General features: G+C 41.6%; 1 protein-coding gene across 2 annotated transcripts; it reads right to left on the bottom strand.

Annotated features, from left to right (window-relative positions):
* Window positions 1-935: 935 nt before the first annotated feature.
* Window positions 936-8,169, bottom strand: LOC117847823 (probable LRR receptor-like serine/threonine-protein kinase At1g51810). Of its 2 annotated transcripts, XM_034729108.2 has the most exons (14): window positions 7,938-8,169; window positions 7,422-7,825; window positions 5,344-5,531; window positions 5,118-5,265; window positions 4,775-5,018; window positions 4,395-4,533; window positions 4,190-4,261; window positions 3,909-3,980; window positions 3,755-3,835; window positions 3,405-3,571; window positions 3,074-3,309; window positions 2,872-2,998; window positions 2,051-2,119; window positions 936-1,822 (listed from the first exon to the last, which is right to left on the bottom strand). In XM_034729108.2, the coding sequence occupies exons 1-14, from the start codon at window positions 8,041-8,043 to the stop codon at window positions 1,134-1,136; spliced, it is 2,742 nt and encodes a 913-aa protein (XP_034584999.1). In that variant the 5' UTR covers window positions 8,044-8,169; the 3' UTR covers window positions 936-1,133. The 2 variants fall into 2 exon arrangements, with proteins under 2 accessions (XP_034584999.1, XP_034584998.1); XM_034729107.2 differs by having other exon boundaries at window positions 4,775-5,265; window positions 7,938-8,168.
* Window positions 8,170-12,021: the final 3,852 nt, after the last annotated feature.

Here is a 12,021-nt window from a genome sequence, read left to right as displayed (position 1 = left end):
GATTAACACAAGAAGAACCGACTAAATTGAAACTTTAGTTGAGAAGATACACTACCGAAAGATTTGGGTTCATAAAACAAAAGAAACTATGTGCTTCATACATTTTAAATGTAGAAATCAATGTGGATAATATTTCAGAGAAATATCCTATGTTAGAATTAACTCACATTATATTTATATTTGAAAACACGAAGTAAAGCCTAGCCAAATTTAGTTACAAATGTTCATGTATAGTTTATACCACTTTAAACATTTAATTTGGAAAAGATATCATATATGGGAACATCTAAGCGCATAACTTTATGATTCGTGTTGAACTAACCAAATTATATTCAAAAACATATTTATATTTATATTAACCAAATTAACATTTAATTATGGAAACCCCAGATATAACCTATATAGCTTTTATTGATAAATCAAATTGAATACACATTAATCAAATTGAGTTTAATTTATAAAAAGCCGTGGTATATCTCTAATTAGCTTTTAATTGGAAAAAAATTTAAGATTAAGCATTAATCAAATTAACACTTATTATGAAAAGCGGTGTATAACACTTATTATGCAACACACAAAGAACAAATTTATTTAATTGAGAAAAACAACCAATTGTTTTCCTATACTAAATTTCCTGTAAAGAAAATAAATATTGAAGAAATTTTAAAATTGTGAGAAAATCATTGTTTAATTATTCTTTTTAATCACATCCTGAAATCCAAAAATTTCAGGGTGTGACACATAGCTGATAGGAAAGCTTTGGTGATATTCCTGAATAACATGACAAGGAAGGAACGAGGGTTGTTGATTCTTTTTTGTTTTTGTAACAAAATTGGATGTTGATTCTAGGTTTCCTTGTTTCTATCTTGAGTCAAACTTTTCTGCACAGTTTGGGGGGCTATTAATTGAGTAATCCATTTGTTTAGGCATGTACGTTCACTTTCAAATTGCACCATCTATTTCTCACAGTCACACTTAAGCTGTGAGCTGTTGACATTCATATGTACAATACAGAGCTGTAAGATTATTTACTTGGTTAATAACTCAAATTACAGAACACATAAATTTAGAATGCATTGAAAGCTTATATACAAAATCTAGATCCTTAAACATATAAATTTGAATGGTTGGTCTCATCTTGGTGCAGGACCTATACGAGTTGCTGATTCAATGCCTACCTGTTGCAGCTCAGGCACAGGTTGCTTTTCTGGGTGATCACTTGGTTGGGCATCACTTTGCAAATCAACACTGGTTGCGCTGAGATTGATTGTGCTGCTCGTGGTTGAGCTGTAGTAGCCCATTGCATAGGACACCTGCAGGTCCAAGCTCTCCTTGAGCTCTGCCACAACATCTGTCATCGTGGGTCGCTCTCTTGATGGCTTTTCTTTGCACTTCAGTGCCAGCTCTGCAACTTTCCAGACAGAGTTGACATCATACTCCCCACGCATCCTTGGGTCAGCAATGCTTGCAATGTCACCCTCAGAGAGCTTCTGGCGCACCCATAGCGCGACATGGATGCTCTCAGTGTTACTTACAGGGACTGCCGGTGGCTGGCCTGTGATAAGCTCCAGTAGCACAACTCCAAAACTGTATACGTCGCTCTTCTCACTGAGCTGGGAGGTATTGTAGTATTCAGGGTCAAGATAACCCAGGGTACCTGCCGGCAGGGTGGTGACATGGGTCTTGAAGTCGTCAGCAAATGCCTTCATGAGGCCAAAGTCTGCTAACTTCGCCTCAAGATCAGCCGATAGCAGAATATTCTGTGTCTTTACATCCCTATGGATCAGTGGCGGCTGGCATGATTTATGTAGGTACTCCAATCCTGAATATACGTGCATGCTCCAGTAGTTAGTTTGCGATTTGTTTGTTGTTATGTGGATTGTGGAAGCTTGCTAAACTTGTTAGTGACTCAGAAGTTTTTCTCAGAATTAGGTAGTGTAGGTGACAGTTTGACACATGCATGAAAGCTTTATCCAGTATAAAGCATGACACGTACAGATGCATCTGTTACTGTTATATTTCAAATTTAGGTGTGTCTAGTCCTACAAACCTTGGGCGGAGTCGAGAGCAATCTTGAGACGTTGATGCCAAGTGAGGAGTGTAGCAGCAGAGGCCTCTCCTGTGATGATGGGTGATAGCAAATTTGTTATAGCAAGGTCCGTCTAAAATAATGAAAAAGTATATGGTTTGTGAAATTTGGTCAGAATGCGTGTCAATTGTCATGTCAAAAGTGTGTTAACTAGGTATAAAAACTGAGCTCTTTTATGGTGCACAATACTAAGTTATGCTAGTGTTCAAAAAATACTAGTATAAAAACATCAGACGGTTAAGATTAATTGTATACTACTGAAACATTCAACTATGGTATGGGTAACATACATGAGTACTATAGGTAGTATAAAAGTATCGTGGTAAAAGAACACAAATACATCACTATAATGTTTTTTTACACAAGCATAAATTGTAAAAGACCACTCCATTTGAAATATCACTTTTTACAATGTAATAATTATTAAATTATCCATAATAATGAACGGTTAAATCTTACATATACTATATTACTAGGTAGTAGTATTGTGTACCGTAAAAGATATAAAAAACTAGGGTCCTTGATATCTCGAGTTCTCGACAACATATGTCAGATATCATGGATAATAAATACACCAATTTCACTTTTATGTTTTAGAAACTTTCACCTAACAAGTATCCTCATGATTACTAATAAGCATTTTATTTCTGTTTTCTGCACATACAGTGTCGATGTGTTAAACAAAAAACGAATCAATATACGAAACTTGGTAAAGAGTGAAAGAGAAGGCACAAAGGCATTTTTGCTTTTCTTTTCGAGGGTGCAGGGAGTTGGTAAGTTACCCCTTAGACGTTCCTCTAGGTTCCCTCCTTGCATGTATTCATAGACAAGGGCCATATGTTTCCTGTCCTTGCAATATCCAATCAAGGAAACTAAGTTTTTATGATGAACTCTAGTCAAATGCTGAGCCTGCAAAATGCAATAAGAACATTTGTTTCAGTTTTAAAATGCACACAAAAGATAAAATACAAATGAACTGCCTACCTCTGCTAAAAACTCTTTATCCCCTTGAGAGGATGTTTTTGAACGTATCTTGACGGCAACTGGACTTTGGTTCTCCAAATATCCTAGGAAGACAGCACCAAACCCTCCTCTCCCTATTTCTTCTCTGAAGTTAGCAGTGATGAGTTTCAGCTCCCTGTAGGTGAACTTTCTGTTCTCAAATATGTTTGACCTGTCTCCTGAAGTACTAAGCCTTGAGTTGTTTGCCATCCATTCATCTAGAAAAGATACCACATATATGAACCAGCTTCAGTGAATTCAAATTAGTGGTTTCCTTGATGTTTCTGAAGTAGATTTCCCAATGAAATGTTACCTTGCTTATTTTTCATACTACGGAGGATAAGAAATGCTGCCACAAACAGTAGAGTTGCTACTGCTATTGGAACAGCTGTTGCGATAACAAGTGTTCTGTTGCTTTTCTTCTCCAGCTCACAGGTTGAAGTATTATTATTATCACACAGATTTGCGTTGTAACCAGTCCTAGCATAGAGCAACACTTCAATTAATTCAATTTAGAGAAAGAAAATTTGGCAATATACTTGTTTGTTCAAATAGCAGAAGCTAAGTTATATTTTTTTGTAGTTCATCCTCCTCATGGACAGTTTCATGATCCATCTCCAAAGGAACTGCTATTGAAATGTGAGTTGGTTACATGATGCAAACCTTAATACAAGAGATCCATTTCGATGCCTTTCTAGTAGAACTTCAGGTACCCGTCCACTGAGTTTGTTGCTTGACAAGTCACTGCAGAAATTCAGTTTGTTCAATATAGTGATGCAATTATCATAAAGTAAGTTTAGGTAAACAAAATACTTACAGGAATGTCAGTGATGGCATTTGCGCTAAAAAATCTGGCACTGGACCTGATAGGCTATTATTTGACAGATCCCTGGAATTTGCATACAGTTCTTATGAGAACATTAGACTGGATACTAGATATCACAATCGATTAGTAAAAGTTGAACTTTATGCTGTTTCTGGTTTCCATAGGCAAAATTAGCAGGTAAATATTATGTGTATGGAGGTGAGAATTTGATCGAATGAGTTATAAGATTCTTATGGAACACTATACTTTGTATGATGATATTGGTCACTTACAGGTATTGGAGGGATTTTAGGTCTCCAAAAGAAGAATCAATTGTACCAGTCAACCCACTTGATGATAAGCGCCTGGAATAAACCCAACCTCAGGTTAATATCAGGGCATGGAAAATAGACATTGTTTCTAGTTATTACTTTGCATATATCAAGTATTTTAACGCTCTTGAAATTCATGATAGGATGGTTTAAGTGTGCTACTTACAGAGCTGTTATCCATGCAGGACCAGATGACGGAAAACTGCAGTTCAAGCCATCCCATGCAAATGCTTTTGGTGCACAAGGATCACCCATCCAATTTTTCTTTAGTGCATACTTTGTGCGAATCATCATCATAGCCTTAGCTGTTCATATGGAAAAAGAAAAGGAAAACAACTCTGAGGTTATGCTTTGTGACATCCAAAGCATTCGAAAATGTACTCGTAATTATATCTGAGATTAAGTTCTTCGAGAATAGAACTGATCAGGTCAATGCAAGAAGACCTCTGGAGTCTATCTGTTCAAAATAACACAACGCTGATCGATGCAAGTGATTGACAGCATTCTATACGTTCAAACCAAGAGAAAGGAGTGTTAAAGACATACCATCTGCATCATTCGTCGCAGTCTCAGTCATCAGCTTTACTGAATATATCTCGAGTGCATTCAGTATGGGTGGAAGTGTGGCCTCCGGTGTGGCGACAAGCGAGACGGTATGTTGGCCTGACCCCTGCACCATCCTTTTCACAAGCTCTGCAGAGAGGTACTTCGGGGTGAAGCTCTGGCTGCCGTTCCCTGCAGCGTTGTCGACAACGATGTCAAACTGCCTCAGCGCATTGCTTGGTACCCTCTGTAACTCCGCGAAGTAGAGAAGCAGAAGGTAAGTCGAATTGTCATTATCCAAGGCCGAATCTGAGATCCATGAGAAGTCTATGCGTGTTCCATTCACCGGAGTGACGGCACTGCGCAGTATAGGCGATGGCTTGTCGAAGCTGGTGATGTTTGAGACGTCGACATCGTTTGAGGTAGTTATGTTGGTCCATGCGGCAACGGTTCCGTACCTTTGCCAAAGACGGTCATATGGATCATAAGGGTACCTATTGTTCAAAGAAACCAAATCGATGTGAGACCAAGAAATCGACCGCTGAATGTTGTTGCAAAATGGATCTTCTCACCTGTACAGTGCATAATCAGGTGGCCAGAACTGATATCGGTTGAAAGCGAAGGTGGCTGATGGCCGGGAGAGGCTTAGCAGAAGAAGGGACTGGTTGACAGTGGCCTCCTGGTACATGGTCGCCCTGAGTGGCCTCAGGTCAAGCCCGGAGATGAATGGTGTACCCAACCCTGTATTCACCAAGCACACCTGTACAAGCAAGTGCTAATTTGTTATCTTGGAAGCTGTATGTTTTTCTTGGAAAATACACTACTCTACTGAATTGCTTTGGAGTTTGGAAACAGCTGAATCTCTGGCGTGTTTATCAGTGCCAGAATGAAGGATCTTCGAAGAAGCAGATATTGTATTATGAAGATAATAATTTAATCAAAAGCTTTCTGAAACAAGATTTAAACGCAGCACAACTGTTTGAATAGAAGAAATTGGCTTATGTGAGTAATGCTCATCAAATTTTTCTTCAAATACAACCCTGTCCACTACTCGCAAAAAAAAAATCATGTACGCTAATCAGACGTCCTATGCTTGTATTTTGGAATACTTTGGGGTGGTCTGTTTGGTTGACCCTATCAAAATGCCTCCTGCAGAAACGACGTTTGTTATTATGCAACATGCTTCCTGCAGAAACGTCGTTTGTTATTATGCAACATGCTGGTGATTTTGACTGGTTCCTAGTAACATTTTACTCCTTCCATCCTAAACTACATGTCATTTTGACTTTTTTAATTCATAAATTTTATTATGCACTTAAATATACCCTATGTGTAGATGCATGATAATATCAATGAATGTAGAAAAGCTAAAATGACCTATAATTTGGAACGGTGGGAATAGTAATTAACATTGGAGGCTCCTACTTGGCGCGCACGACAAGGCAGCAAAGGGGAATCATCTCTCTTCTGGGTCAATGTCTAAGGTGGATGGACGAGCTTCAAGTTGAAGGAAGGGTCACACGTCACAACACAACCGGTCTTCTCTGTTACCTCAGTAGGGAGTTAGTTAAAAGTTGTTGCTATTTGTTGCTTTGGTATTATGGGACTGTATCAGAGTTGACAGTTGTGTCCAAGTTTCTTAACCAGTTCCTAGAGTGCATCTTTTGATATTTGCCCATTACTATCCTGCAGTCTTGCTAGTTTGTTGTAGTTTGGTTGGTACTTATTGCCGGCTTTGGTTTGTAAATTTATTGTCCCTTATATGACACCGACTTTTAACTTTCATTCCTTATTTGACATTTTGATCACTTTTGTTAGTTAAGTTTGACAAAATCATCATCAAATCACCTTCAAAAATCATGAGACTTTTTGTAGTGATAAAATAAATGAAGACAAACCCCACGTTCTTAAAAACACACATGTACTTTTATAATTTTAAAATTAAAATTCACCAAATTAGGCTACTTTTACAAATTATCTGAATTTTAAAGGCACCAAAAAGTTCTAAAAAATTATAGACAAATAACTATTATTCTCATATCAGTTGCAATAAGTTATTAAATTATTTTGTAGCATAAGTTACATAGATAATTATGAAGAATGGGAAGAACCTCATAATTTTTTATGTGACTTAGGATGGAAAATAATTTTATAAGTGACTACATCTTATCTACGGAGTATTAGTTATTTTCCGATAATTTTTGGAAAGTATTTTGGTACCATAAAACTTCAAATATGCTACTTACGATTTTTTTATATTGATAATCAAAGTTAGATAAGTTTCACCAGCGATAACCCCCAAACAATGTGTATTTTAAATTGGATTGAGTTTTTCTGTAACAGGACAAAATAATCCATTGATGCAAAAATCCTCAAAGAGAACGTATATATGTGTAGGCATCTGGAAAATTTGGTGGATCTTTGAAAAAACTACCCGCATCAAAATTATTGTGTATTTCTAATTCAAATTAATTATGGATTTAAAGGCAGGCTTCACCAATAGATCGAAAAAACGAATCCCTATGCATCCAAATAAGTCTAGAGAATTTTTCCACACTGAATATACGTATGTATTTTTAGTCTAGAAAAGAGTTTTTTTTTAAAAAAACCTTTGTGCCCGCGACACACACACACCACAAACAGCTCTAACCTGCACGAAGTCTGCCGGCGACACGGCCACCGCCTCTAGGATGTACTTGACGCTGGCGCCGGTGATGTTCACGGTGGCCCAGCGGTTCACGCCGAGGGAGAGGTCGAAGACGGGGAGGCTGCTGAGGCCGTCGTAGTTGCCGTAGTGGAAGGCGGCCCTGACGAGGTACCTGCCGCCCGGCGTGACCGGCCGGAGCGTGTAGCAGCTGCGCGCGCCGGCGCCGCCGGGGAAGTACCGGACGGTGCGGTAGCGGTCGGCCATGTTCGGGTCGTCGTACGGCGGGCGCACGGCGGCGCTGAACCCGGCGTCGGTGAAGCCGGCGTCGGAGACGTAGACGAGGCCGCTCGTGGACTGGTCGGGGTAGGTCCGGCCCTCCGCGATGCCGCAGTCGATGCTGATGAAACCTGGCGCGCGCGCAACATTATTAATTGCAAGAGCTTAATAATCTGAGAGAAAAAAACCAACAATGATCGGCGTTGATGAAGGAGAGCACAGCTGAAGGAGCTCTGTTCTTGCCTGGGGAATCGAGCTGGCCATAGACGACGGCGAGCTCCGGTGACGCTACCAAGCATACGACGAGGACGACGACGATGAGGAACAGCACTGCAGCTGATGGCGCCATTGATCTGGGAAGGTAGGCAGCAAAACTAAAGCTGATTATTGTGGACTATATGTACGGGTTGGTACGGTCGACGGATCGATGGGCGAAGCAAGCGAATGATGGACGCGGCACACGTCAAGACGTACATGTGAAGATGCAGAGGTCAACGTCGGACATCATAAGCATTGGAATTGTTGACTGGGAGAAATAATGGCCGAATAATTCATAAATCATCATACGTGTATCGAAGTCAACGAGCTACGCTAGATAACTCTCTGGATGGGTTGAAGATGAAGTCGATGATGTTGATGCACATGGGCATGGCATGGCATGGAGGCACCAAATAAACCTCGCGAGGACGCGGCATGCAATTAACAATGGCGGGCGTCCTTATCCCTGCAGGCCGCGGACGCGACTTCCCGCGCGAAAAACAAGGTCAAGCAAGCGACGACGACGGCAATGGTTTATTGATCAGAATCCATTTTAATTTGCCAGGTGTGATAGAGACAGATAAGGGAGAGAAGCCGGCCGGGTTGTCGCCGTTGAACCAGGGCTGGCTCTATAATTAATTATAAGGATCCTTGGCAAGCCCAAGCAAGAAGATAAGAAGATAAAGCCCGTTGAACTAATTTTTAATATTAAAATTAAAGTATATGGTATGAATAATAAAAATTATAATATATGTATAGCTCATAAAATATAACAATATATAATAGTGTAAAAGAACTAAAAACAATATTGGACTATTATGATTACTTAAAATAAAAATATAAAAATATAATGCTTCAGTGCTTCGTAAAAAATCGTTTTCGGACATTTCTTGATGCAAAATCTTCAAGGACAGTATTAAGATTAATGTCGTCCAAAACATCCTTCTCAATGCTGCACATAGTCAAGCCATTCAATCTTTCTTGTAACATAGTTGATCTCAAACAATTTTTCAATAGTTTCAATTTGGAGAAACTTCTTTCGGCTGATACTACTGTCACTGGAATAGTTAAGAGAATCCGATATGCAATGGAGACATTCGGGTAGCAATGTGCAACTTTAACAAACTAAAGAATCTCAGGTGCTGACATCAATTCTTCTGGCAAAGATACTTGCGATACTTTTAATTTAGAGAAAAAAATCATCCAACTCAACATCAGGCTTGTTGTCATGAGAAAAAGATTTTGCAAAAGTAGTGCAGTACTTTCGTAGATCATTATCATCCAAGGACTTCAGATTTTATAAGAAACCAAATATTTTTTACAAATTTCTTTAGTTGTTCAAATCGACTAGTCAATGAAGCAATCAATGTGTTGCTTATTGTGACGAGCGAATCGGATTGGTGTCCTTGCCGTTGTCGGTCGCCACCTCGCCGGGTGAAGAGCCAATCGGGTCGGTGCGGGCATCTCCTCTCCTCAGCCAGAGCGCATCGATGGGTAGGTAGGGTCGCGGCAGCAGAAAACGATCAAACAAAACGTCGCCTGTGGCTTGCCCTCCGCTCGATGGATCAAGTTACGTAGAATAGGACTGGAAGGGAGAGTTACCTACGGCATGAGCTACTTTGTGATAGATCTTCAAATGCTTAGTATGCCAAATAGAAAATTATATGTACTAATTAACTATATGGTTTTGAGCCCCTATCTCCGTGGGACTCCGACGGTCGCACTGCCTTCCCTCCCCTTAGAGCCGGGCCTGTGTTGAACGAGGATGTTGTCATCCATGGCATCAGCGTGGCCATATACCACTTTTCAGTTATTCTGAAAGTCACCTACTAGTTAAAGTGACATGATAAATGCTCTTTCCATTTTAAATTGTAACTTGTTTTGACTTTTTGACTTTTCTATATATAGTTTTTACTTGTGTATCTAGACATGATCTACACTTAGATGCATAGAAAAACTATGTACTAAAAAGCTAAATGATCTATGGAGAAAGTATTAGTCAAGATTGAGCAGTAATCGATTCGGGCTGGGCCGAGGAAAGATAAATTGTTGTCAGCTTGCCATTCCCTCGAACGAAAAAACTGGCGCAAGCCACCGCCGGATCAGAGCCACTACTCATGCGAAAAAAATGGTTGTTCAGCTGGGCTCGGGCTAAGCCCAATACCTTTCATGAATTAGGATAGTGATTGTACTTTGCTGATACATAGTTTATATGTCTGGAAGACAAGATAGAATATAGGACGTTCCACATCTCTAATGTGTTAGAAAAATAACAGTTAAAATTGTTCCTACATGGCTCCTCATTGCAATGTCGAATCACATGAGTTTCCTTTACCTACCTTTTTTTGCAAAACAGAGTTTCTACTTGTACTTACCTTCCCACGCTGCCACGCACACACACGCCAAGGATCAAGCAAAGATAAGATGCGCGAGACCTTTTGCTCTGGCTCGCGCTAGCTCTTGTGCGCCACCCTGACGTTTGACACCTGCGCCGGCCTCCGCCTCGCGCTCACCCTTGTCGAACTACACCGTTGAGGAGCGCTTGCTGCCTGCACAGCCCCACCGAGCGCGCCCACCGCCGGCTGGCGTCCATATATATGGGCGGCGTGGCCGCGCCGGTTCATTGGGCGGGCAATCAGTACGTACATCGCCGAGTACCTCATCGGCAACCCACAACAGAAGGCCGAGGCGATCATCGGCATCGGCAGCGACCTCGTCGCCGGAGGCCTCGGCACCGAGGAGTTCACGTTGGGGTCTCCGGGGGTGAAGGCAAGCTCGAGGTCCCCGCCGCCGCGTTCGGCCTCCGGGGGGTGAAGACGGGGAAGTGGGCGGGCATGCTGATCGACCTGGCGCACCGCGCGCTCAGGGCGGCCGCCTAGCAAGAGCCTGGAGATGTGTGGGGACCAGGCAGGCGCAGATGACCGCGTTTTGGACCTGGGCTCAAGCGAGATCGGCTTGCAAAGCTTGCTGGGCTAAAGCAGGAAGCCAGCAACCGCTCCGCACATCCTATCTGGCTTTCCCCCTCAAAAAAAAAAAAAATCTGGCTTCCGAAATGTTTTTTGCTATATGGCTTCCGGAGTACAAGATTCGTGTGGCGTCTATCATCCGTCCGATGTGGTACAGCTGCTGCCGCGCGCCGCCCCCGTCGTGATAGCTGCTGCCGCACATGGGCAGTTGCATGGATAAGTTGAACGGTAAGATTCCTTTTGATTATGATCTTTGAATCCATTTTTTTTTCTTTCGAACTATAAATCTTTTTTGGAATCCATTTGAACCATGATATACAATCAAACAAGATCCGGTATGAATATATTTTAATTTCTATATATATTCTAAAAAAATCAACATTTGGAATGTATCGTTTCAACACTTTTAATATATACGCTCAACAATCTGAATATACTATCTCAACATTTTCATATAAAATGTTGAACTAATTTATTGAAATTGTTGAACTAAGTTTGCATACATGTTGAATCTAGTAATTAAAATGTTGACTAAATTAGGTTATTTTGAACATTCTATGTAAAACTATTTTGCAAAATATTGAAACATTGACACTTATTATAAAAAATAAAATAAAAAATTAAAGTATCCGCCACCCGCATGATTCGCTGGATGTGTTATCCTCTCCGTCACTCATGTTGTTGCCCTGCTGTGTGTGTTGTGCTGCCTGGTGGGTGCGTCCTTGCCTCCTGGGCTGCGCATGATTTCTACCCCGTTGCTTGCTGGGTCGTGGTGGGCTGTGTGTTTCCAACGGTTCCCAGCACACGGAAATCATATAGGAGCTCCCACCTCTCGCTCCTCGCTCAACGACGTGCACCACAAGAAGGCCGCATCGACGTCCACCGCAAGAACAGGCTTGCTGGACCAAGGGGCTTGAAAGGCTCCGGCGAGCGCCGGCTACGGGGGCAACGATGGCCGGCACCGGCGAGCTCCGCCCATGGGGACGCAAGCGGCAGCCGGCCCCAGGCGAGCTCCGTCCAGGGGGGCAGGCAGCAGCGGTCTCTTGACGAGCGCCACCCTCGGGGGCGAGCGGCGGCACGGCCCTCCCCCCACCTCCGTCGCC

This window comes from Setaria viridis, chromosome 3, assembly GCF_005286985.2.
Source record: "Setaria viridis chromosome 3, Setaria_viridis_v4.0, whole genome shotgun sequence".
NCBI classification, from domain to species: domain Eukaryota; kingdom Viridiplantae; phylum Streptophyta; class Magnoliopsida; order Poales; family Poaceae; genus Setaria; species Setaria viridis.
This window is presented reverse-complemented; position numbering and strand designations above follow the sequence as displayed.

Coding starts and splice junctions, on each gene's coding strand:
- LOC117847823 (XM_034729107.2), bottom strand. CDS start 8,043: ATGGCGCCATCAGCTGCAGTGCTGTTCCTCATCGTCGTCGTCCTCGTC. Junction 7,826..7,937: donor TGGCCAGCTCGATTCCCCAG/GCAAGAACAGAG, acceptor CGCGCGCGCCAG/GTTTCATCAGCATCGACTGC. Junction 4,534..4,774: donor TGCGACGAATGATGCAGATG/GTATGTCTTTAA, acceptor CCATATGAACAG/CTAAGGCTATGATGATGATT.